At 41.8% G+C, this 27204-nt stretch overlaps 1 protein-coding gene across 1 annotated transcript in view; it reads left to right on the top strand.

Moving 5' to 3' along the window:
* NRG1 (neuregulin 1) overlaps positions 1-27204 on the top strand; it is a 1165780-nt gene that overhangs the window by 162 nt on the left and 1138414 nt on the right. Inside the window, exon 2 of the mRNA XM_023737842.1 lies at positions 1-612. This exon is cut by the window's left edge and continues 41 nt beyond it. Coding sequence (XP_023593610.1) covers positions 1-612 — 612 coding nt within the window. The remainder of the gene's footprint in view (positions 613-27204) is intronic.

Below are 27204 nucleotides of genomic sequence, written 5' to 3' on the forward strand. Positions count from 1 at the left end.
CGCTGCTGCTCCTGTGGACCGCGGCCTTGGCGCCGTGGGCGGCCGCCGGCGCCGAGGCGGCTCCCGTGGGGGCCTCGGTGTGCTACTCGTCCCCGCCCAGCGTGGGCTCGGTGCAGGAGCTGGCTCAGCGCGCCGCCGTGGTGATCGAGGGAAAGGTGCACCCGCCGCGGCGGCAGCAGGGGGCACTCGAAAGGAAGGCGGCGACCGCGGGTGAGCCGCCAGCCGCCGGCCCAGGGGTGCTGGGGCCGCCGACCGAGGAGCCACTGCCCGTGGCCGACGGGACCGTGCCCTCCTGGCCCACAGTCCTGGGACCCAGCGTCGGCGAGCCCGGGGAAGAGGCGCCCTATCTGGTGAAGGTGCACCAGGTGTGGGCGGTGAAAGCCGGGGGCTTGAAGAAGGACTCGCTGCTCACCGTGCGCCTGGGGGCCTGGGGCCACCCCTCTTTCCCCTCTTGCGGGAGGCTCAAGGAGGACAGCAGGTACATCTTCTTCATGGAGCCTGATGCCAACAGCAGCAGCCGCGCGCCGGCCGCCTTCCGAGCATCTTTCCCCCCTCTCGAGACCGGCCGGAACCTCAAGAAGGAGGTCAGCCGGGTGCTGTGCAAGCGGTGCGGTAAGTTCCTCGCCCTTGGGGGCGTGCGCCGGCCGGGCGGGGAGGGTGCGGGCCGGGCGCGGCGGGCACCGCGGGCTCGACGGCTGCGGCGCGGGTGTCGGAGTTGTTAGTTTAGGGGTTGCAGGGTCTGAGCGATCTTCAGAGACGGAGGTTTCCCGGATTCCACAGGCAGCGCCTTCTGCAGTTTAGTTTCTCAGGGTTTCGCCACTGGTGAAAACCCAAGTTTGTCTTTGGTTGGGGCCGCCAGAAACTTTTTAATTCTCTGGGATTTGGTTCATCAAGTAGAGTGGATTGTGCGGGCTGCTCTCTTGGCTGTGGATTATTCGACTTTACTTTGGTTAGAAGCTGTGGATTCCGGGTCGCCTTGTGGTTTTTTGTCTTTGAAGGAGGAAGGGTGAGTTCTACAGGATTTTAACGACTTCCTTTCACTTAGAGTCCTCAGTGTGGAGATGGTCAGGGGTTTGTGTCTGTGGAGCACCACACATGAAAAAGACAGTGCGCTGAGATTTCTCTATGGATGTGGCGGAGTTTTTGGCAAACTCACTGTCCAACAGATAGATGCAGTCTGTACCTTGTGAATATGTGTATGTGAAAATCATATAGTTTTGTGTGTGTGTGTGTGTGAAATCATCTCAAGGTTTTTGTTTTCACAGTATTTTGGCTTGGAGTTGTTTTGGCACGTCAGTGAATCGGAACAGATGAACGTGATTATGGAGCTTCAGGTGTAGGCCCTCAAGAAACATTTCGGAAGATGAGTTTAACAGTCGATATCCCACACTTTTTCACATTTTCCCATTGAAAAGGAATCTTGGCAGGTCCCCTTAATATTGTCGGGTTTGAGAAATTAGGTGATGATCTCATTATACTTTTGAGGTATCCTTACATTTATGCCATTCATAAAATAATTTCTAGGATCTAAATATCTGTATAATTTCCTGACTATCATATAGTCACTGAAACATAGCAGGGTTTCTTCCCAAACCGTAAATTAACATGATTACACATCACAAATTCTAACATGCATGATAGATTTTTCCATCTTTATTTATTTGTCTAATAGATGGTTGGGTTAATTGAATTTTTACAAAGCTCAGCACCATGCATGTTACATCTGCCTGTGATAGCAAATGTGTTCTTTTAAATTTTTGTCTGGTGATGGCCCAGTTATTTAAATGTCTGGGTGGCATTTGAGGTACTTATGTCCTGCAGTTAATTAATACCTGACAATCGGGTCAGGAAAATGCATCGTGCAGCCACGATTTCCTGATTTTCACAGTGCACTTTGTGTGCTAGAGACCTGTCAGGATTGCACCACTGCGTGGACAGAAGCTGTTCTCAGAGACCGCTGCTGAAGAAGGCTGAGTGACGTCGGGATTCCCCAGGACTGGCTGATAGATGTCACTGTGAAACATGAGAAACGCTCTAGTGGGAGCTGTCTTATTAGGGAACATAAAAGCTCAGTGCCATTGTACTGCAGCGTATGTTATTTGGTTACAGAATCTGAAACAAAACCATTGAAGCCATACCGTCATCCAGTTTGCACATGTTTTATTATATGTAATTCAGGAAGGATTTTGCTTTTGCTTCAGACCATCTGAGCTGTGAATCCTTGGCTATATACATCAAGGGAAGTTGATGTAAAGGGGATCATAGTTGGCAGTGATGCTCGGTTTGGGGGTGTGTTGCTAGATTAGTAGTGGTGTCAGTGTGTCTTTTAACTAGAAATAAATGTCAGGCTTCAGTGGTAAATCTCGCATAAGCATCCAGAGGGATTTTGGAAATGGAAAATGCATGTTGTCTGCAGGGATACTGTTCTGTTTTTGTGCTTTTAAGGGGAAGCTTCCTTGAAGATAGGTAATATTGCCCTTTTCTTTACCAACCAAAGGAAGTACATAGTTGTAAGTTGTGGTATGCTAAGCAAAGCAGTTTGTAAAATGAATTGGAAATCTCCTTACGTGCAGTTGAGTAGATTAAGAAATCACGAAGTTGTGCCTCTGGGTTTATGTCATTATTGTGTATGTTTGGTGATTTTAGTGTTATGTGCTTTAAAAGTAGGATATTGCATGAAACTTTAACAGCTTTAGCGAAGGACTAACAGAAATAATGTGAAAAGTTTCTCTTGCACTTTTATGAACTTGGTAGTTATTGCAATATTGGAGGGAAAAAAGTAAATAAAAATTCATGTAAATCCATACTTGGACCATTGGGTGTAATTGTGTGTGTGTGTGTGCAAACTTGTAAATCCACCCAGTTGTTTAGTCTCCGTTAACAATGTCATATAAAAAACATACCAGGTAGAAGAACACAAACAACTGGAAGAAAATTAGAGAAGAGGGGCTAATTCGTCCTGGTTGAGCTGCTTCTGTGCGTTTCTGGTAAGAAGATTTCAGGGAGAGTGATGGAGAAGAGGGTCCTTATCTAACGTCATGAGCTGCCCCAGGGGTGTGATGGCTGTGTTCCCGGCTTGAGCCATGACGCTAGGCTGGAGAGGTGAATTTAGCAAAGTCATTTTGCGATATTATACCCAGGGGGACGGTTTCCAGCTCTCATACTCTCAGCTGCAGGGTTGTTTCCTACAAGTTGCTTACTAGTGTAGAAACTACACATGCAACAGATTAGCCTTAGGCTTGAGCTAATACGAGTCTTCTCCTGAATTGTTTTTTTCTTTTTCCTCCTTTAAGATAAACTTGTGAGTAATGTCTGTAAAACTAAAGAAGAAGAGAAACAAAAAAAGGCTCTTCTCTGAAAAATGAACTTTTTGAAACAGAAACTGCTGGGTGTATTTTTGAAGACAACATGGGATTTCACAGCTTGTTTCCTTTATGTCTCGGCTCTGTGTAAATTATACTTATTTCGTGGTGATTTAGACCCTTCCCAGCCTTGGCTTTTCCGCTTGCTCACTCAACAGCCTCAGAAATATTTCCCGGTTTTATGCTCATCAGAATGCAAAATAATTTGCTGTTCAGTTACATTTCTATGATTCAAACAGATCATTACTTGATTCACTACACTTTTAGTGTTCAGGGCATTGTCGTTATACTAGGCAGAAGATAATTTCCAATAAGTAGTGAAAATACTGATGTTGGATGACATCTGTAATTGGACCATGCACGATTCGAATGTCATTTGTGTCCTCACAAGCCAGTCTATGTATTTGGTGGCTCATATGAGATTGGAATGAAGATATGTGTATATATTGATAATGTAAACATGGTTACCAAGTATTTATGATAAATGGGACTCACTCTATAATATCCTCAGTAACTGCTTAATAAAGTGTGCTGACCGTATGGTGTTACGAAAATGAAAGAAGTGCTGCAGGGGTTTTCCAGCCAGCATTGAAGAAAATTATTATTAATAAAAGCTATATTAAGGAAGGAGCAATAGGAACAGATACAGCTTGACTGCTTGTATTTCATAAATACACATGTAAATTTAATTTCCCAAATGTTTGTGACTGCTCTCTCTAAATGTTATAAATCTTGCTGTCAAAAATCTATACTGCATTTAAAAAGACTTCTTTCTGTTGGATAGAGAAACTATCTGTGTATTTATGTATATTTAGGTTAAATAAAAAACAGAACCAAGCTAAGTCATTTGGGAAGACAACTCCTTAAAATAAAAAATATTTAAAAATGAATTTAAATGCCTGAGTTAAAATAGAATATTTTACTAGCACTAGGGGATAGTTCTCATCAGATATGGGGATGTATAAATCCTCTGAGCCCAGGGAAAGTTTTACCATATGAGCTAATGTGTTAGGTAAGGCTGGGAAGCTTAAACAACATTGCGGATCAAAACAATGAGCTCTGCGTCCACTGTATATTTATAGCAAATGAGAGCAAAAGATGTGATTGGGCAGACCATTGCCCTTGTCAAATATAATCTATTCATTGTTCAGGAAATCTCCTTTGCTTCAATGCCCATTTTCTTCCTGTTATTTTCTTCTTAATTATGAACACAATATTTTAAAAGCTATTTTTAAGTTTAGTGACAGTTTATGAACTGGCCAGGTGTCCGAAGGCCCTTAGTACTTAGCAATAATTAAGTTTGTCATTCATATGTTCGTTTCTGACATGTGTAAATGATATGAAAAAAATCTCTATAAATAGCTCTTATAGAATGGGTATTTTGATTAGCTTTATTCAAGTAAAGGTAATAATGGAAATAAAACATATAAAATTAGGGCTGTTAACGACTCAAGCAATTTGTTACTAAAAATAGGACGGATGGTAACTAAACATGCTTTAATCAAAGATTTCATAAAGTGAAAACAAATTTTTAGTGTTCTTATTTTTCAGTAACAGAAATTAGTATTGTAGACAGTTTCAATCCATATGTGACTCTTCCAGTTTGTGAATGCATATGTTACTTTATGCTCTTAGGATGTCATAAAACTTAAGTTAAAATTAAGGTAATATTTTGAACGAATGCATGATATGTCTAGTTTATTCCCCATGTCCCCAAATATCAGTCACTTTATAATAATACTCGAACAACTGCTTAGTGATGCTTTTGAAGATAAAGTTGAATTGTTTGAGAACTTACAGAATACAGAGTGAAGTTGCACAGAAGGGAGAGATTGTGCTAGCTGAGAGACTGTGTTTCCTACTGCCTTAGCTGTCTAGTACTCTGATTTGGTGTTCTGCCCTTGGGGCAAACCTGTTTCTGAAGGCTTGCATTCTGGATTTCCATCCTCAAGTGATCTGTGCAGAGTGAGGTAGACAGAATAAAAGAAATTTTGATGAATTTTAAGGCTAAAAATGGGTTGACTAATCTCTGCTTGACATAGATCCAATTGTAGAAAACGTAAACTGGCTGTCCAGGCATCCTAGAGACAGATGTGTAAATGGTAACTTACCTTATTCTTTGGTCTTCTTCAAGAGAGCCAGGATTTTTCTTCAAGAGACCCAGGATACTTTATACCTTGTTTTTCATAACAAAAACACAAACACACTTAGTTTATCCACAGCTTGAATGATACATGGGAAATAGTCCTACCCCTTCCCAGCCTACTCTTCATTTGTGCTTTCCCTTCATCTCTGTTTCCCTTATGAGGGCACTGGAGGGAATCTTTTAGGTGAGCAGTGGGGCCCACGTGTGGGTCTTAGTCTGAGAGAAAATGAAGTATAGCTTTGCTGTTCATTATCACGTTGACTAGCCCTGTCTTGATACCTTGGATTTTGGCCGTCTGGGGCCAAGTATGTAAGAAAACGCAGTTCTTAGATCGCACGACCGTGAATGTTCCTGTTAGGCCTTTTGTCCATCTCATGAGGATACGGATGGTAACCTACAGTGCATTTCTGGTTGAGAGGCTTTTCCCCAAAGCCCAGAGTTCTTGCTCTGGGTGTCTGCCATGGTGTGCTGGGAACTGTAAGGAGACAGCTCAGAGGGGTGTATGATTCTGGAGCTGATCGCCAGATTTAGGAGGTAATGAGGGGGCCAGCGAACATCGAGGAAAGAATTGTTTCTTTTCTTTCTATTCTGCTGTGGCAGTGTATCTGAGCTGACCTGAGCCCAGCACGAGAGAATGTGGCTGCTAGAGTTCTGATGGTGGGTTTACCCAAGAGCCGGGAGCACGGAGGGGGCTTGATAAAAGATGTGAAGCAATGTCTGCTTTGGTGAATTTGGAAAGCCCAAGGCAGTAATACCATCTTCTCAAATGTTTGTCTCTATTTTGAGTATTGCCATTAAGGCAAAGGAAGCGAAAACAATTAGAAGAATTAAAGAGCTAACTAAAGCCTCGTGGTTATACCTTATATGCTTTGAGTTTTGTATCTTTGTTGCCTGTTTGACAGATTACATGTAGCTTGATTTTTTTCTTTTGTGTAGATTAAACTTGAGTAATAACTCAGTAAATGAATAAATGACTGGAACATTCCAACTGGTTGGATAGTGGTAATCACTATTCGGGCTAAATTTAGAAAGAGGGAAAAAACCACCCTTTTATTTCTTTCCTTTCAGGCCTCTAATTGGGTGAGATGTGTTTCTGTAGGAAGTAGCATTTAGAGCCAAATCCTACCAGGATACCATTTTCCCCCCCTGCCACCCAGAGTTTCACCTTTGGCTTGACCCTTGGGTTTCAAGGAAGAGTTCTTCAATTTCCCTAAACTTCATTTTCCTCAATTATTCCTGGACAGTATTCGTTCTATATAACAGCAGAAGGAAAACAAAAAACAAAAAACTGTGTGTTGTAAATGTTTACAAACACACAAAGGATTTTGAAGAAGTCAGTGAATCCCTACCACTGTTTTGAGCACACCTTTTCCCAAATCATCTCAGCTCATTTTGGGTACTGTTGTTGTTAGATGCCATCGAGTCAGTTCCGACTCATAGTGACCCTGTGTTCCACAGAACAAAACACTACCCAGTCCTGTGCCATCCTCACAATCCCTGCTGTGTTTGAGCCCGTTGTTGCAGCCACTGTGTCAGTCCATCACTTGAGGGTCTTCCTCATTTTCGCTGACCCTCTACTTTATCAAGCATGGTGTCCTTCTCCAGGGACTGGTCTCTCCTGATAACATGTCCAAAGTATGTGAGATGAAGTCTCACCATCCTTGCTTCTAAGGGAACATTCTAGCTGCACTTCTTACAAGAAAGATTTGTTTGTTGTTCTGGCAGTCCATGGTAATTTAGTATATTCAATAAGGTACTAGACCTCAGTATTCAGAAATTCCGTGTTCACCCTTGATCTCCCCTCACAGGTGTTTAACCACTTCATTACTGTAAGTTATACCTTATGTTGAAACAGTTCTCATTGTAACTGAAGATGGGGATTCACTGCTTGAATCCCTAAGAAGTAATAAAAATGATTTTGAAAGCGTTCCTTTCCAGTTTTTTATTTACCTCACCACTGTATCAGGTCTTGGTTAGATAGCAGGAGGGACAGCGTGTGCCCACTCGGGTCTGATGAATAATCAGGTCCTTTCCCATCACTTACTCAGCCGGCCCTGGAGGCACCATGGGAGATGATGTACTTTCAGTGCAGCTGAAGATGCAGTGGCAGAGTTTTCTTCCACTGTCCGGCTTCCTGCCTGTAAAGACGATGGTAGCTATCTCCAGAGGAGGAAGTGGATAGCTGTGTTTGCTTCAAGTAAACTTTTTGGCCACATTGCACCCTTGGGAGACGATTCTGGCAGTTAGTGCTTTTCGATGAGTGCCAAGATGAAGGTGGTCTGCTCTGAGTGGGTGTGCTCAATGTCCTGTCGTCAAAGGGTCATTGTGCTGAGCCTTACAGGCTCTCTACTTCTTTGCAAGCCGGAACTTCTCTGTGAAGTTTCTTTCCTCCACTGTCTCCATCCCCATCCACCAAGATTGGTCACGTCTTGTCCCCAGAAGCACTAGCACTTTTTCTTTCATTGGAGTGAGAATTTAAAAAAAAAAAAAAAAAAGAAAGAAACTCTAGCATTTGGAATAGCATTATTCTGGTGGGCAGTTTTTATATTATTTTTGCTTTCTCTCCAATGTTGATATCTCTATTCCACTGTCATTAATAAGAAACAAAGGGTCTTGGAAAACTGAGGAGTGAATAGAGGTGTTCATCTGTCCAGCACTAGATTCACCCAGCGTCTAGCCTGAATCTGAAGATACCAAGCAACACAATGACAATGGAGACTGGCTCAATAAATATCAACAAAATGAACTTGGCCTTCAAAACTAAGAAAATAGTCTTAAGCAATCTTCATAAGAATATTGCATTTCTGTTCATATTGCTATGACCTTAGTCAAGAGAGACACCTTATCATATGTGGATTATTATCAGAAGCTTTTAATTGATTTCATTTATTAATTTTCCTTTTTTTTCCCCCCCTAATTTCCCTGCCTCTATTCTGTCTACTTGAGCCCTGGTGGCACAGTGGTTAAGAGCTCGGCTGCTGACCAAAGGTTCGGCAGATCAAATCCACCAGCCACTCCTTGGAAACGCTATAGAGCAGTTCTACTCTGTCCTGTAGGGTCGCTATGAGTCGGAATCAAGTCGACAGCAATGGGTTTTTTTATTCTGTCTACTGCTCCAATCCCCTTCCAATAAATACATTACGTTACATTAGAGGATGACTCATTCTAAGATACCACTTTTATTAGCCCTCTTTCCCTGCTCAGAAACCTTCAACGAATGCAAGGAAGAGAACTCTAGAACCCAATATTCAACGTCCTCTTCAGTCCAAACCAGGCCTTATCTTTTTTAACTTTACTGTATGAACACTTTTATCTACCAACTGCCCCCTGAGCAGGTCACGCACTTTCCTAATGCCCCTGTTTTTCCATATGCCATTTCCTCTGCTGGATCTCCTCCATCTTCATTTCTGCCCATGGAAACTCTTCCTATCCTCAGGAGCCAGCTCAAATCCCACTGCTTCCATGAAGGGCCTGGTAACAGTTCCTGCCAGGAACCTTTACTCCAGCCTTTCAGCACAGAATGTCTCTTTACTGTATCATTTATACCTGGTACTATTACAAATAGGAGCCCTGGTGGTGCAGTGGTTAAAGTGCTTGGCTGCTAACCGAAAGATTGGCATTTCGAACCCACTAGCCACTCTGCAGGAAAAAATACCTGATGATCTGTTTCTGTGAAGATAGACAGCCTTGGAAACCCTATATGGTAGTTCTGCTCTGTCCTGTAGGGTTGCTCGGAGTTGGAATCAACTCACTGGTGCACAGCAACTATTACAATCGTCGCTTTTGTCATCTGGTGAGTTTTAAAATTCATGTATTAATTGTTTTCTTTCTGTATGTGTATAAATGTGTCTTCCCTCACCCAGTTGTCCACACTCTTCTCGTGGGCAGACACATCCAGTATCTTCAGCTTATTCACAAGTGTCCTGGAGTCCACTTCCAGCTTTGTAGTTTAGTAAATGTGGTTTTAGATACGTGTCTCTACCTTTTTGTGTCTCACTTTTCTAATATGCAAAATGAGAAAGTAGAACTAAAAGGCTTTTTAAGGTCCCTTCACACTGTGTCTGGTCCTCATCTCAGAAATGACCCAGACATACAAACCATGGCTACTCCTACCAGTTGCTATTGTTTCTCTTCCTCTTCCCCCCATTTCAGTGTTGTTAAGAGCTCAGCTGCTAACCGAAAGGTCTGCAGTTCAAATCCACTAGCCACTCCTTGGAAACGATGAGGCAGTTCTGCTCTGCCCTGTAGAGTCGCCATGAGTCAAAATTGACCCGACGGCAACGGGTCTAAGGAGAACAATTGTGGAAAAGTAATTTTGCAACTTCTAGACAGTCTGTGAGAGGAGCAAGAGAGCTTGATGACAGGACAGCTTCCTGGAAGCAGTGTCTCCCTCTTCCTCCAAATCCTTTACCTCCACTGCCTGTTTGTGTCACTTTGTTCTATTGTCTAAAATAAAAACCAAAAACCAGTTGCCACTGAGTCAGTTACAACTGATCATGACCCCATGTGTGTCGGAGTAGAACTGTGCTCCAAAGGGTTTTTACTGGTTCATTTTTTTTGGAAGTAGATCACGAAGCCTTTCTTCTGAGGAGCCTCTGGGTGGACTCGAACCACCAGCCTTTGGGTGAGTAACTGAGCACATTAAGCATTTACACCACCCAGGGACTCCATTGTCCACATTGCTGACAGTTATTTATACTCACTACGACCATCGTCTTTTCAAAAAGCTAATACCTATGTCTCTGCAAGCCTGTCTTTGAAATTATAAAGTATGAAATAGATTAATCTGTAACTATAAAAGTTTAAAACTAGAAAGTTGGCCTCTTAATAAAGTGAAAATGAGAGCTATAACCTTTTTACTGTGAAGAATTTTTATTTGTCTTAAAAACTTATATTGGACACTGTGTTTTTAGGTTGTAATAATCAGAGCTGTGGCCGACATGGCCCAGACCAGCACAGAGAGGAGGGAGAGCTTGGATTTTGGATGAATGCGCACCACTTCTGATGATGGGGGGCGGGCGGGGCGGGGGGGATAGTTCCTGCCGTGATGCAGAGGTTGAATTAAGAGACCTTGTTTCTCAGCTTATGATTCTTAGGGTTTGGGCAAGACACTTTAGTCGTTTTATGGGTAAAAGAAGCAATAAAGAAACGAGATGTCCAATGATGAATACTTTGATCTGGTTTTTAAATCATTGCATTGAGAGGCATTGACAGCACCACAGGGTCAGCGCAGGGCAGGACTTGGCTGCTCTAGGTCCATTTTTGTTTTTTCCTTCAGATTGGCCTTCCTGGTGAGTTCATTTACTCTAGAAGATTCAATATTGCTTATAAGTTGATAGCTCCTCAGTTCATATCTCTAGCCCAGATCTTTCTTTTTGGCTCCCAATTCGTGTTTGTAACTACCTACCAGATAATCCACCCAGATGTCCTACAAGCACTTTATATTAAACAGAGTCTCATCATCTGCCTTTCCAGTCCATATGTATATTAATAATGAAACTATTATCACTACCAACATAGAGAATGGATGTGATGTTGTGATCACTGCTGTTACTACCGGACTACCTTTGATCGACAGCTTATTCTGTGCCAGATAGAGTAGTAGGTACTGATAAAAATTCAAGTAACACCTCACCATATGATAGCATCAGAGTCTTCTTAGTTACCCCATCCAGAAACCTCTCCTGCTCTACAGCAGTGTGGTGACCAGATCCCATAGATTCTACCTCCTTAACGTATCTGATTCCTCCCTTCTACCCTGAATCCATTGATCCTGTAGTAGTCCTGCATTGTAACTGTAACATCCTCTTATCTTTGCCCATGGTTTCTGCCCCTCCTACATCCATTCTCTGTGTTGTTGCTAGAGTGATCTTTCTGTAGAAAAGATGATGCTATGCCCTGAATTAAAGCTTTTCAGTTGCCATCGGTGTAAAATCCAGAAGTCTTAGAATAGCATCTAAAACCTTTCAGCTTTTGTCCCAGGTGTTCTAATGCGGTTCCTTCCCCTGCATGGAGTTCTGTACTGCACTGATGGCACTGCTTCACACGGGCCAGGCAGCTTCAGAGCACCAGGCATTTGTACCAGTTGTTCTCTTTTCCCAGAAAATTGTTCTCTGCTTCCCTGTCTATCTCTTGCACATTTGCTACTCATTTTTCTAGATTGACTATGTCCTTCAGTGGGCTAATAATGGATTATTACGTAGTCTTTAAAAAACTTATTTTAGAATAAAAGATATATTCATAGTATATTGTCAAGTCAGAAAAGTGTGTTATAATACAATATATGTGTGTTTGCTTTTACTACCTATCTTCCTATCTGATCTAGCTATCCATCCACCCATCTGTCTCTCCATCCATCTTTCTATCCATCATCTCCTCCCCCCACCCCCTCCCTCAGAGAAATAAAAGCCTGGAAGGCTATATAGCAAAATGTTAACAGTGCTTAATCCCTGAGATTACTGATGTTTAAAATTTTTCTTCATATTGTTTATTTGTATTTTCTAAGGTTTCTGTAATGAATGTGCATTACTTATAACAAGGAAAAGCAATAAATGCTTTTTAATAGAAACACTGACTTGTAGTCAGGATTGTGTCTTGCTTTGTACCTCTACAACATTGCCTTCCTCGTAGTAGGTATACTAGTTAATTAAAAAACAACAACAACAACAAAAAAAAAACCCATTGCCATCAAGTTGATTCTGACTCATAACTAGTTAATTAAGGAAGGCTAACTGCTATAACAAATGGTACCTCAACTATAAAATGACTCAGATGCAGTCATTTATTTCTACCCAGTGAATGTGCAGAATATGAGATGTTCTAGTCTTTCTTTCCCTCTGAAAGAGACCCATGCTAGCATCTGAGACATAGTTGAACCTCACTTGAGACCAGATTGGTTGAAATGAACTGGGTCTCAAGCCTCAATGGAATTTGTGATGGTCATTTTATTTTTAATGGAAGAGCTGTCCTCTGAAAAGTAGACAAATCTGCCTTCTGCTGCCTCATTGCAGTGGGAGAGCAGATCATAAAAGCTATGTGTTTATGGAAGATAAACTACATGCAATTCCTTGTGCTTAGCTTAGCATTTAATGGGTGAATTTTGTGATAAATCTTTAAAGTTTAATGCCCACTATGTCTGCCTTCACTTAATTTCATTGAAAATGCAGAGTGTCAGGCCATGTTCACTCTCTTCCACACTGGCATGTTCAGATGCTTTTTAGAGCTCCATGTTAAACAGATCATTTTGATGTAGGGACTGTGGAGAAATCATGTCAGTCTTTATAGCTGCTGACTTAATTGGGTTTCACGATGCACATTTCTTCTTAGTAGGATAAATTAAAAATGGCTGATAAAACTGCCTGTAAAAGCAAAATTGTTAGGTTAAACCTGTCCAATGTATTAAATGTATCAATAAGTAATCTGTCCACTGTTTTTAATCACTTTCATTAACTTTTCAGTAGTTTTATTTCCAGTAACTTGCTAAGTAACTGTCACTATATACTCAGTAATATTTCTCTTTAAAATACTATTGAAACATCCATGAAAATGATCAAGGTGCCAATATTCCCCCCTTATTTTCTGTTAGCAGGAATCATTGGTGATTTTATGATTAGCTAGGTACATGCTTGTGCTTCCTTATCAAGCATGTTATTATTAGTCTCTTTAAAAATACTTTATTAAATATTGAGAAGATAAAAGGAATACCTACAAACTGTAAAATATAAAGAATAACGATACACTTGTGATCTTCTTCAGTCTCATTTTTCCCATGGTCTTGTAGGTTTGGAAAGTCCTTGAGTTCCAAGTGACTAAATGACAGCTTAAGGCGTTGTCTTGCTCACACGTCAGTAGGGGACATAACTACTTATAAACTAATGTGGATTAGAAATGTGTCACTAACTTACATTCTATCCTTTATCAGTCAATTTGTGTAGGCCCAGAGCTGTATTTTTTTCCTCTTAATTTTGGCATTCCTACACTGTGGAGAGATTGCAGAGGGCCATTCTGAGAACCATAATTAAATAAATAATGGGAATCGTGAGATTGCTAAACAAATGTAGGTAACTAACAGGAAGAGAGAAGCAGTGAATCCATTTGATTAATTTATGTATTCAACAAATATTTATTGAACATCTGTTATTTACTAGGCTGTATAGATTTGTGGAATCATAGGCGTTGAAGACATGACCCTTTCAGAGCTAATTGGGTAGAAAGAGAAAATAGTCACACACAAAACTGTATAAAATATAATCAAAATTGTGTTAAGATTTGTAAGGGAAAACTATAGGTACTATAAGAACATATAGCAAGAATCTGCCTTAGTCTGAAAGGTAAAAGAAGGTCTCCCTGAAAAAGAGATGTTTCTCGGAGGGCGGAGAGGAGGAGAAGGAGGAGGAGGAGGAGGGCATGTCCAGCTTTAAGCAGGGGTGAAGAACTGAAGAGAGAGAGGTGGATCAGAGAGGCAAGACTGAGGTCTGACGAGGAATCAGAGCACACGGGGCTTCGTAAAACATGTTTAGGGAGCTGGACTTTCCCCCAAAAGCGTGGGAATCCATTGAAAAGTCTTTGAGCATAAGAGTTATTAGATTTTCATTTTTTCAAACTTTGCAATTAGCTGTCATGCAGAGAATAGATTGAAAGGGCTTGGAGTGCATACAAGGAACTCAGGTAGGGGCTCCAGGTGAGATAGAAAGTGGGCTTGGCCTAGAGTGGAGGCAGGAGAGTTGAATAGAAACAAAAGGTCTTGAGATCCCTTTGAAGACATCTTTTAGTCTTGGCTGTGGAGGGGAGTGCCTGCAGAGGGAGGTGTAGAGAATAGCTCTGACGTTTCTGGCATGAAAAATTGTGTGCATGGTAGATACTACAATTGGGGACGATTACAGGAGAATAAGGGTTTTTTGTCTTCTTGTTTTTTTAACCCAAATGGAAATACTAAGTAAGCAATGAGCGTGTGGAGCTGGAGCCCAGAAGAGAAGTCTGGGTTGGATTATAAATGTGGGCATTTGGGCATGAACATGGTATTTCTAGCTTCATGGAGGAGATAACATTGCTTAGGCAAAGAGAGTGAGGAAAAGTGGGTCCAGAATGAAGCCTGCCAAGGTGATGCAGAGGAGGAGACAGAGGTGACAGATGAGGAGCAGCCAGAAAAGTGAAAGGAAGACCTAGAGAGGATTCAGGATGGAGGGAAGTGGTCAGCTGTGTCTCTGAGTCCCTAGGAAATTGTTATGGAAGATGGAGAAAGGAGAGCCTGAATTAGCACTTCCTGAGTGCTGACTGCATGCCAAACACTTTTACACGTATGACCTCATTTAATCCTCACTATAGACCTGGGAGGCAGCGAGATCCAGTGAAACGAGGATTAAAAAGGACACATGGTAGTTAGCATCTCAGATGACTTACAAAGCAGATCTGGCCACTGCCAGAGGTGGGACCCAGGCAGGAATGGGTTAAAGTACTAATGACCAACCTCTGGGTATTAAGATTGGTTTTAGTAATGTTTGAATTTATTTGAACATAAGTAGCAGGAGGAGTTTTAAGCAGTCTGAGTCTTTTTTTTGGAGAGGATAGGGTTGGGAGGAATGGCTGCATTTGAGAGACCTGATGGGTACTGAGGATAAAGATACGATTTAAAAAATATATCAGAATTGATTGTTATATATCACATCACTAAAGTGTTGCTGAAGGTCACATTTTTATTAGTGGTTTTATCTGTAGCCAAGAATTCTCTCCCATGCACCACATAAGCTTTCAGTGAGAAATGGTTGTTCACATTTTCCTTGACACACTGACTTGAGAACTGCTTGTCAGTACCCAGGTCCTATGAGAATGTAATGCATCGCCACTTAATTACTTGGGAAGTGACACCTATCAATCTAATTAAAAAAAAAATCCGAGTCAAAAGGTCCTTGAACCATGCATTAGTTTGACACAGGAGCTACCTTCGTCTGAAGCTATGACTGAGCGTTTTAATAAGCAGCAGTCAAGAAATGCAAAGTTATTTTTCTGACAGTAACTGAATACATTTCTCTTGCCCGTCCATATGCAGTCTTTTATTGTCTCCTAAGCAGCTGAATTGATGTGCATTCATAGCTATTATTTGCATAAGGAGGTGGAACCACTATGGGAAGAATGATTTTGAATCTGTTTTCATCTGTTTACTTTCTCTGCGATAATAATGTTTTTGAGCGAGGATTTTTTACGGTAGGTTTTCTTAATTTTAATACAGTGTAAGTAAGCTGGGGTTATATTTATGAAACTCACACATTATAAATCAAATGGAATGGGCAAAGGATGAAAAGGAAATCTACAAAAAATAGGAAGAAAAGCTCTGGAACCTCTGACCTCCAGCCGTGGCTCCTCAGTACAGTTCATTTAGGAGAACCACAGATGTGTTATTGCACCAGATGTTCTGATATTGGGCAGGCCAGAGGTTTCCAGAATGGTTGCACATTAGAATATGCAGCTTCCTGGGCTAGACTGCTGGAGATCATGGCTCATTCAGTCCAGGGTTTGTCTTGAGAATCACCAGTTGATTTTGGAGATGGCTTGACACAGTCGCTGCAACAATGGGCTCCAGCACGACAATGATTGTGAGGGTGGTGCAGGACCGGGCAGTGTTTCATTCTGTTGTACATAGGTTTTCTATGAGTCGGAACCGACTCGATGGCACCTAACAACAACAACTTAGGTTAGAACCCTGGACTCCCTGGACACTAAGGCTTTATCAACTCTGGAAAATCAGAAGGTAAGTCAGAAAAGAGAGTTCACATCTATAGAGTTGAACGTTGTTACATACATTCCCTCATTTAATCCTTAAAACAACCTTGCAGGGTATATCATTTCATTCCAATTTTAACCTGAGTCTCTTGAAGAGGCTTACTGAACTTGAACAAAGGTCATGCAGCTGCTGAGAGGCAGAACCTTTGATTGTATTCAGGTCATCCTATCTGCTCTGTTAGAACCATGACGAAGTTCGGAACCATGCAGTCTAGTTGTACCATCATTTTAGTGAGGTTGTCTTCCACTGCCAAAGGTAGACTTTCGTGTGACGATCCAAAGAGTGTACATATGAGTATTTGGGTAGGGAGGACTTGATGTGCTTTCAGAGTACTGAAATCAGATCCTCTTGGACAAAACTATGTCTTCAGCAGTCTGTGATGAACAAGCCATGTTATTGTGCCCAGAGTTAGCATTGCATATCTAAAAGATCTATGCTAACAAGTCTGTTTTCTAACAAGAAACTCCACACATCACACACGTTAATATTAATATTTCTCTAGGAAAGAAACAAGACAGCTGCAGTCCAGTAGAGAAAGATCTGGAGTCTGGAGAAGACATAGCATATGGTTAAAGGGTATAATCCTTGGCTCCTAGACCTACCTGTCACTGTGACCTTGGGAACATTGCTTAATATTTCTAAGCTTTGTTTTTAGTTTTCTCTTTGTAAAATGAGAATAATAATGTGTCTCTTAAAGATGAGTGTTAGCTGAGATATGCACAGTGGTTAGTACAACACCTAGTTCGTTGTAAGTGCCTTATTAATGTTAATTGGAGAGAGGTAAGGATAGTGACTGTGGAGGCAGACTCTAGGCAGCAAGAACACAGTGTTACTGAGGAAATGGAAGGAGGTAGCAATAGAAGTGGAAGTAATGATGAACTTCATCTACTCCGTTGCTGTGTTTTCCATTCCCTTACAAACCAGGGACCTTCTAACAAAGTCCTTTAGGAGATCATTTAACAAAGTCCTTTAAGAAGTCCTTTAATGAAGTACCTTTGGCTATTGGACCAGAAGCGTCACACCACTCAGGTGTCCATTAGGAATGCAAATCCGTGGTCTCTTCTAGACCTACTGCATTTCAGGTGTTTCTGAGTTCACTAAAGTTTGAGCAGCACTGCTGTAACAGGCAGCACCCCTTAGTGTGAATCATATCTTGGGCAGCTGGTTGGTTGGAGAGGAGTATTCGTCCAGGTTCAGCCTTGCTGGCTCTGATTGGGTAGTCTTTCTTCTGAACACTGTATGGCAGCAGCAGCAAGTGAGAGATACTGAGAGAGAAGAAATGAAAGGATGATGGCATGCCCTTTCCAAATAGACTCACGGACATGGCACCAAGAATGAACAGTAATGAAGCATCGAGTAGGGGTACTCCTTGGAAGAGCAGCTGGGCACCATGGAAGAAGGTGTGAGGCTGGAAAGGGGTGAGAAAGTGTGGGCCGAAGCTCCGACAGAGAGGAGAGAGGAGATCTACCCTCTCTGAGGTGCATGCTGAGCCCTGAGCCTAAGCAGAACAGATTGGTGCAGGTGCCCTTGGGGAGGGAAACTGAATGGCCCGGTTCCCAGAATGACTCTGAGGAAACCTTCCGGCGCACACAGAGGAAAAGCAATCTGCCAGACTCCACTTGCCCAACTGGAGTGCAGGGCTCAAACATTTTGGGCTCAGGGCTTTGGAAATATATCCCATCTTGCTGTGTGCTCTGTGGAACCAGGCATAGCAGAATTTTTGCATTTAGAGTATCTTAGGGGAATTGAGCAAGATGAAAACCAACCCTTTTTTATAGCTACCAAAAAAAAAAAAAAAAAAAAAAAGACATACTGCTGCTTTCTGTCTTCTTACTAATTATTTGGGTTTATTCAGCATGTTTGCTGTGTGCTGGGTCCGTCCTATTTGTCATCATCTCACCAAATCCTGATAATAACCCAAAGAGACTGGTATCATTATATCCATTTTACAGATAGAGAAATTGTCTCAGAGCAGTTATGGAATTTGCCCAGAAACACACAGCTAAGTGATTGGTGGAGCTGGGATTCAGAATCAAGTCAGGCTGATTAGAAAGTTTCTTTATATGCTGAATGCATCCTCTCTCTACCTGGCTCTTAGGAAAAAAAAAAATGATCAGCATTGTAAAGTATATAATACAAGTAACAGTATTCACTTCTTGCCCTCCCTAATTCAACAAGTTGTTATTGATCACTGCTCCTGGCTTGCCATGACTGTTGTTCTTTGGGATGTGGAAAGTCTGAGGAATTTATAATCCAGCTGAAGAGAAAGGACACGTGCATGTTCACCTGGAGAAAAGACATCAAGTGCCACAGGTGTTCCAACAGAGGAGAAGGCCCCTCTGCTGAGGCAGACCAGGGAAATCTCTAGGGAGGATGTGATATTTGAGACGGCACTTTTTGGGTAGATAGAATTGTGTTTTGTTTTATGTTTGCGGAGCGTGTAAAAATCATCTGCCGAAGCACATTGGGTATATTTTCCTTGCGTTGGAAAAACAATGAGAGCAAGGAGTGTGTTATCAATGCTTGACACTTGCCCCTTCTCTGGATAACTTCTGTACTAACAAACACAGGGCAAGTCTGTCGGTAGAGATAGTAACACCCTCACAAGCAAACCTCACCAAATGTAGGAGATGTATTTCTGTTTTATTTTTAGATGAAAAAACATATATCAACACCTTTCCTTGGAAAAAATGTAATTTCTGTTTTAGGGGAGAAAATAGAATAACACGAATTAAATTCTATAATCAGAAAGCATCCCTCTGTTTTTATCTCGAGGTGAGATTTTTTTCATATACTGTTGGGAGTCTGTAGTGACATAGTCGTTTTCTGCCATATTATTTGGCTATCATTCATTCTTTTAAGCTCATGCTTCTGGTCTCCTTTATAATTGTTTTTACATTTTTCATTTCTAACATTTAATAGCAACCACCCATTACAACTATTGTAGTAGCCTAAGCATATTATAAATTTATCTGACACACTATTGCTCCTGGATTAGAAACGGAAGAACAATTACAGTTGGTGTTCTTGTTGTAATGTTATTATTATGATGATTTAGTATTTCCTCAAACGGTTTGTATAATTTGGTCCTTTTCTTCATCTGTGTTTTCCTTGTTTGTGGGACAGGGTATTTTAATAGTTAATATTGAAAAGAAACTTTCAGAGCTGTTGATTTGAGACATCTTTTACAATGCCATATTAGTGTATTTAGCTCCCAGACAACTCTTAGCAGATCAAAGGAATTCCCCAGTCACTCCCAGAGGTCTGACTGACTTTTCTCTGTCTCAGTGAAGATAATTAAGGTTCCATAGCTTACCAGGGTCTGAACCGGCCCTAAGTGAATTAGTGCCCAGCTGAATCTTGGACAAGGAGTACAAACCACGCTGCAGTCATATCTAAATCTTTAACCTTGTATTTCATCTGGTGCTGTTTAAGGTAGTTCCTGCAGCGTGAGGGAAGATGTAGGTCTGGAGAGCCTGTGTTGTTGTTGTTGTTAGGTGCTGTCCAGTTGGTTCTGACCCAGAGCAACCCTGTGTACTACAAAACAAAACCCTGCCTGGTCCTGCGCCATCCTTACAATAGATATGCTTGAGCCCATTGTTGCAGCCACTGTGTCAGTCCATCTCTTTGAGGGGTCTTCCTCGTTTTAATTGACCCTCTACTTTACCAAGCATGATATCCTTCTCCAGGGACTGGTTCCTCCTGATAACGTGTCCAAAGTATGTGAGATGTGGTCTCGCCATCCTTGCTTCCGAGGAGCATAGCCTATAGTTGTCAATATTTTAGAGAAATATAGATCTTTCTTTTCAAACTTTGATTCCTGTGTCATTCATTCCAAATGATCTGCAGCACTTCGTGGATATGTAGGGATGAAGCAGATGCATCTCACCCAGCCAAACAAGCAACCCACACATGCATTTTGTCATTGATTTCTTCCGATAGTTTTATAGAATATGACTTTATATGAAGTGAAGTTATTAATTAAATGATATGCTCCGACCTTTTCTAAGTTCTAAGTAGTGTCCTGTTTGGTAAAGCAGAGGGTCAGTGAAAATGAGGGAAACCCTTAATGAGATAGATTGACGCACTTGCCCCAACAGTGGACTCAGACATACCAACTATCATGAAGATAGCTCAGGGCCAGGCAGTGTTTTGTTCTGTTATACGTAAGGTCTCCATGAATCAGAGCTGACTCAATGGCAACTTAACAACAGCAAGGAATGCCTTATGGATGTCCACAGTCTTTAGTCCTCAACAAAATGTTAAAAATTAATGAAAAAGTCTCCATTATGACACTATTTATGATCTCCATATTCATGGTCATTTATTTAATAAATACGCTTTGAGAACTTACGAATCAAACACTGTGCTTGATGCTGTGGGTACAGTACTGAACAAGAACCTTGCCCTTATTGTGCATGTTTGCATTTACAATATGTCAACTCCACCAGTCTTTCAAAGGCCATATTTTTCTAAAGCAGTTTCTGAAATTAACAAGAAAAGGATCATCTTAGGCTTTAACTGGAGCTCTAGCCTTTGTCTTTTCCTAGTAATACAGTGGACCTTAGGGAGATGGAGGAACACCACGGGAATACTCATTAGAGAAAAACGACTTTGCTTTACAGAATGTGGACTGACACTTCCAGGATAAATGAAGGCGTAAAGTTAAGTTGTACAGTTGGTAGACAGTTGCCAGGAGCATCCAAGTTGTGGGTATATGGGAGGTTTCCGAATTTACACAGCATTGAGTGATCAAGGGCTGTAAGTGGCATCCAAGCACCTTTCTCTATAATTTAAATGAAAAATAAATCATACAGGTTGACATTGTAGAGCTAACTGAAAATGAGCTTCCTTCAAAAAAAAAATAGCATTTGTCTTCATGAATGAAGGACTCTTGAAAATGTTACAAGAAATCTATAATAGGCTTAACCCATGGGTTTCTAGCATTTCAAAAAGACTAGAAAACAAATGTGGAAGCCTTTGCCTTTCAATGCTTACCAAGTCCATCTGCCACCACTGCATTCCTGGGTTCTGCTTTTGTGCATGTATAAGCCTTATTTGGTCTGCAGATGTCCCGTGGCCTTCAACATGCCAGTCCTGTTTATGTGATATAAATGCAGTGATGAACAAGTCAAGATCACTGTCTTTTTGGGCTTCATCCAGCTCCCTGCTACCAATTTTGAAGTAGGTGCTAGTGGAACCTCACACACGTCTCATTGTATAGGATCAGTGTGAGTGAATGTCCTCCTCGGTTAGAGTTCATCATCATCACTGGGATGGAATGGATTTATGAATGTTAGAAATACTTATAGGTCAGTGAAACAAAACATATCAAGAACTTGTAGTTGGGATGTTGGAAGAGTAAGGGACTTCTTTGAATTCCTCTTCCCACCATCCTCCTTATAAGCCTCTCCACATGATAGAAGGAGTGTCTTAGTCATCTAGTGCTGCTATAACAGAAATACCGCAAGTGGATGGTTTTAACAAAGAGAAGTTTATTTCCTCACAGTCAAAGTAGACTAGAAGTCCAAATTCAGGGCATCAGCTCCAGGGGAAGGCTTTTTCTCTCTGTTGGCCTTCTTCTCTTCAGTGTTCTCCCGGACTAGGAGCTTCTCTGTGCAGGGACCCCGGTCCAAAGGACGCGCTGTGCTCCCGGCACTGCATTCTTGATGGTATGAGGTCCCCCTGTCTCACTGCTCACTTCTGTCTTTTGTATCTCAAGAGATTGCCTCAGGACACAGTCCAGTCTTGTAGATCAGGTCCTGCCTTACTAACACAACTGCCACCCATCCTCCTTCATTAACATCATAGAGGCAGGTTTACAACATACAGGAAAATCACACTGTACCAGGAATCATGGCCTAGCCAAATTGATACACACATTTTTTGAGGGACATAATTCAAACCATGACAAGGAGTTAGTCATGTAATTGATCCCCATCTGTCATTCATTATCATTTGTCATATGCCATATGTCATTTTGGGCTTTCTTTTCTTGCCTATGGTCTACTGTGGAATGGCTGGCATTCCCAGGGAAGGCGTGGCACATGCCCTGCCTTCTCTTTTATTCCCTACCTATGCGTGTCAGGCCTCCTGCTTTCGCTACTCACTATATGGATGGGACCCCTGGGCAACATTCAGGGTATGTGTGGGCTCTTGGTGTCAGTGCTCGGATGTTGGTTTGGTGAAGGAACTGTCGGTCTGCTCCACACGTCCCGGATAAATTGGAGAAAGAGAAAGTAGGAAAGCTCACTGTTATGGATTGAACTGTGTCCCCCCCAAATATGTATCAACTTGGCTAGGCTATGATTCCCAGTATTGTGTGATTGTCCACCATTTTGTCATCTGATGTGATTATCCTATGTGCTGTAAATCCTAACTTCTGTGATGTTAATGACGCAGGACTCAATCTGCAAGATTAGGTTGAGTTTTAAGTCAGTTTCTTTTGAGATATAAAAGAAGTGAGCAGGGAGACAGGGGGCCTCATACCACCAAGAGACAAGAGCCAGAAGAATGGCACATCCTTTGGACCCAGCGTCTCTGCGCTGAGAAACTCCTCGACCAGGGAAGATGGATGACAAGGATCTTTCACCAGAGCCAACAGAGAGAGAAAGCCTTCCCCTGGAGCTGGCACCCTGAATTCGGACTTCTAGCCTCCTAGACTGTGAGAGAATAAATTTCTCTTTGTTAAAGCCATCCACTTGTCACTTGTGATTTCTGTTATAGCAGCACTAGATAACTAAGACACTCACTTACACTTTGTGTCTAAGCTTTGTACCCAGGCATTATTTACCAAAGACGTTCTGGATTTGGAGGTAATCATGTATTCAAAATGTGTCCAGCTGTTTATAAAAATAATGTTGGAATCCCAGAGAGGAAGAGAGGTGAGGGTAGGATAGAGTGTCAGCCCCTCCCTATCCCCAAGCCACCAGCACTTGGTCCAAGGAGGGTCCAGCATTATTACATTCACCATTTGTTTGGTACCTGTTATACATTTAGCTGTGGATGGTGGTGCATATGTGTCTTATTTTCCAGGTTTTGGTTGGAGGATGTAAAGGTTACAGTTCTGTGGGTCTCCTCCAGTACCTAATACAGTATTTTACATGAAGTATGACTTAATTGAACTTCTTTGTTTTTTCTAAATGTGAAAGGCTTTTATTAAATCTTGTAGAATCAGTTGCAGTGGTGGTAGAATTCTCGCCTTCCATGCAGGAGATCTGGGTTTGATTCTTGGCCAATGCACCTTAATTGCAGCCATCACTTTTCTGTCCGTGGAGGCTTGCATGTTGCTATGATTCTAAACAGGTGTCAGCAGAACTTCCAGACTAAAACAGACTATGAAGAAAGGCCTGACGATCTACTTCTGAAAAATCAGCCAGTGAAAACACTGTGGATCACAGCAGTCCATCCCCATTGTGAATGGGGCTTACTTGAGTTGGGGGCCAATTTGACAGCTGCTAACAAGAACAAGAATTAGGAGTGAGACGTTTATGAGGCAGAAGGGCAGCGTCATGTACAGCTGTTGGGCAAACCTGTTGTAGGAGGTTATACCACACTTTTGAGCAGGTGAGGAACTCTCCATAGTTAGTGGTCTGCTTCCTCTAGTGGCTAGATTGCTTCTCCATTTTGCCATTCTTTTCCATTTTTTTGGAGTTGGAAATTGTGGAAGGAGAATGTTGCAAAGAAACTATAGATGTACCTGGCTTTGTTTATTTCATTCACACCTCAAGCTCTGATTAGGAGGGTGCAGCCTTTCCCTGTAAAATGATTAGTAAGATTCCCTGGTTGGTAAGCTAAAGAAAAGAGAGGCAAGGAGAGCTGCTTCACTGTTTTACTCTGTGGTAGACACTTGCCATTTCTGTCTAGCACCCAACTTCTCCCTAGCCCCCCTCCTTCTTTCTCCAGTAAAACCTATTGCCGTTAAATTGATTCTGACTCATAGTGACCCTATACGACAGAGTAGAACTGCCCCACAGGGTTTCCAAGCAGCATGTGGGGACTCGAACTGCTGACTTTTTGGTTAGCAGCTAAACTCTTAATCACTAGTCACCAGCGTTTCCCTCTGGGCACCAATAATTGGCCTGGAGTTGATTTCTCACTACTGGGAATTCCCGAAGGGATCAAGTAACTATACTTTTCTGCTCCAACAGTTGTCAGGCTTCCTCGAAGAAGGGGTGACTTAAATGAGTGGTGAAGGGATTAACTGGGTAGAGGAAAGCAGGGGTGCTCATGCACAGAGGGGGAGAAAGGTTGAAAACATGAGTGAGAGAGGGTACAATTGGTAGTGAAAGGCTCCTGAGAAATTATTAGGACAGTTATTCAGATCCAGGTGGAGGGATTGTTCTACCAGTTCGCTGAGATTTCTTCTTACGAAGATCCTCATTATCTGGCTCTGTAACTTCTCCTCTTTAACCTCCCAAAAAGGTAGTTAGTGTATTTTATATTTTAATTCAACTGAACATTATACTGAGAAAAAAATAAAAGTATTTTACTAAATTCTTTGTGCCAGGGTAGGGAGACCCTTAAGAAGGGTGTAACTGTGTGAGGAGAGAGATGGTGGTTGGTCAGCAAAATCAGGCTTGGCAATCACTAGCCTCTGATGGAGAGGAAAAAAAGAAATAACGAGCCCCAGTCAGCTGGCAAAACTTAGTTAGGTTATGAGTTAATTACTCTGCGCTTGGTCAGTGACCAGTGGGCTTAGAGTCTAATTGCCAAGGTATGTGGGTCTTGGAAAATAATTCCACTACAAGATTATTTTTGACAAAATGTCTAACAAACAGGTCATGGATGAATGACATAAATATTTAGAGGAGGTGGCACTCATTTCCATCTGGGTGGGTCAGAAGAGTTTTTTGAGGGGGTGAAATTGGAGATAAGTGGGTGGGATTTTCACTGATAGGGAGGAGCAGACATGAGTAGTGGGCACTGGATCGGTGGGACACTTCACACATATCCAATGGTATTGACCCTCGACAATTCTAGAAGAAAGCCCTATTATCTCTATTTTATAATAAATGCAAGCTCAGAATGTATAAATATGAGCCCAAAACTCCCTCAACCATTAATAGTAAAAGTCAGGGCTGGATTTTAAACCTGTACCTGTCTGGCTCCAAAGCCCATCCTCTCTCAACAACAGCTTACGTTTGTGGCATTCAAAGAAACTCTCTGGGAGCAAGAAAGCAAATACTGTGTACTGAGGATGGTACCCAGGTCATTTTGGTGAGGGTGCAGACTCACTTAGGAAAAAAGGGGTGACTTGTTTAGGAAGGTGGGCTGGGCTGATTATAGCAGGCAAGAGCGGAGATTGTATCTTATACAAAGAGAGCATCATTGCAGGAATTCCAGGCAGAGAGGACGACAGCCAAACAGTTTTAGATATCCCTCAGACAGAAGATCTATGTGGGGAATGATTGTGTAGACGTGCAAGAAGGTTTATTTCACTTGTAGCATCTTAAGCTTGATTACTTTTAGTCTAGACCTGCATCTGAAAATCTATTAATGCAAAACATCTTTATCAGATCTTGAAGTTATCAGCCAATATAGAAAATCACAGGTTTTCCTTTTTAACTTTTTTAATTCTTGTTTTATTTTTTTTCCATTGAGTTCATCCTGGCTGCATTAATGAGGTGGCGTGATATGACCCAGGGCTCCCATCTGTTTAATTTTGCTAATTTGCTCCATTTTCAAATGAGTTTCCTTTGCTGCAGGAGCAGCAGCAGAGCATGAACAAGGCTGAAAGGAATTTTGGTTACACCTCTGGTGCCACCGCTGGGGCCCCCGGATAATTTTCTTATCGTCTTTTTTTTTTGCCATTTGGGAACATAGCCATGTTGTTTGCAATTGAAATATAGTTTTTAAATGTGCCTCCTACTGGGTTTTTATAGAAAGAGAGCCTCTTCTCCTGGAAAATAAAACACCATTGATTGAACCAAGAGTCCTTGGAAAGGCCTTTAATGACTGCATTAATTGCAAACTTCAGGACAAGCCGAGGCCCAGTAGCAAGCTATTGAGCAGATTCCCGGCTGTTTTAAAGAAAATGTTAGATAGAGTCTTTTGGATGTAAGAGCCTAAATTCAGAGAAGGAGATGGGCATGTGGGAGGCATTACCTTCCTTCAGGCTACAGCTTTGCTTTTTTTTTTAATAAATGCTTTCCCTGTCTTTGATTTGTGTTTCCTAGGAAGTCGCTAACCACTCACTGCTCGAGACCTCTGCATCTCCTACCCTGTCCTGGATGAGAAGAAAGCAGGTGGTGGTCTACATTTTTAGATCAGAACTGCTCTGAAAAGTTGGGGCTTGGGAAAAAAAACAAATATTCTTGGTATAGTCCTTTAATATGGTAATCTTTGAAATAATCATGTTTTATTCTAAAAGACAAAAAAGAAAAAAAAGGGCAATTAATTTCCTTCTGTGGCAGAACTTCCACTGAAGTGTATCCTTCTCCGTCAGTTACTTCGGTGGTTGGGCGAATTAGCACAATGCAAGTGCAGGTTTGGGAACTACTGAAAGATTCTATGAGTCAGTTTTCGTGCATTTAATGTAGTCCCTTTCCCAAGGAAAATAACTGCTTAAATACTAAGGAGGCTAGATGGAATTGAATCGCATGCCTCAGTGGCTCATTCAGAGAACGGTGTCTTCCGTCTAACATTCTTTCGATAGGAAATTACCATATGTGCCACTTCTGGCAGGACTAGGAACAGGTTTCAGATTCTGAAACACAAACTGGCAGCCACACGTGTTTTTCTAGTTTACTATATTTCAGCACTTATTATGTGCCAAGCGCTACTCCAAAACTTTAAACATATTAACTCATTGAATTCTTACAACAACCCTGAGAGGTAGGAGCTATTATGAATCCTGTTTGGCCGATGAAGGAACGAGGCCTTTAGAGAATACATGGTGGGGAGATCAGGCTGTTTGG

The sequence above is a fragment of the Trichechus manatus genome, unplaced genomic scaffold, assembly GCF_000243295.1.
Source record: "Trichechus manatus latirostris isolate Lorelei unplaced genomic scaffold, TriManLat1.0 scaffold00109, whole genome shotgun sequence".
NCBI classification, from domain to species: Eukaryota; Metazoa; Chordata; class Mammalia; order Sirenia; family Trichechidae; genus Trichechus; species Trichechus manatus.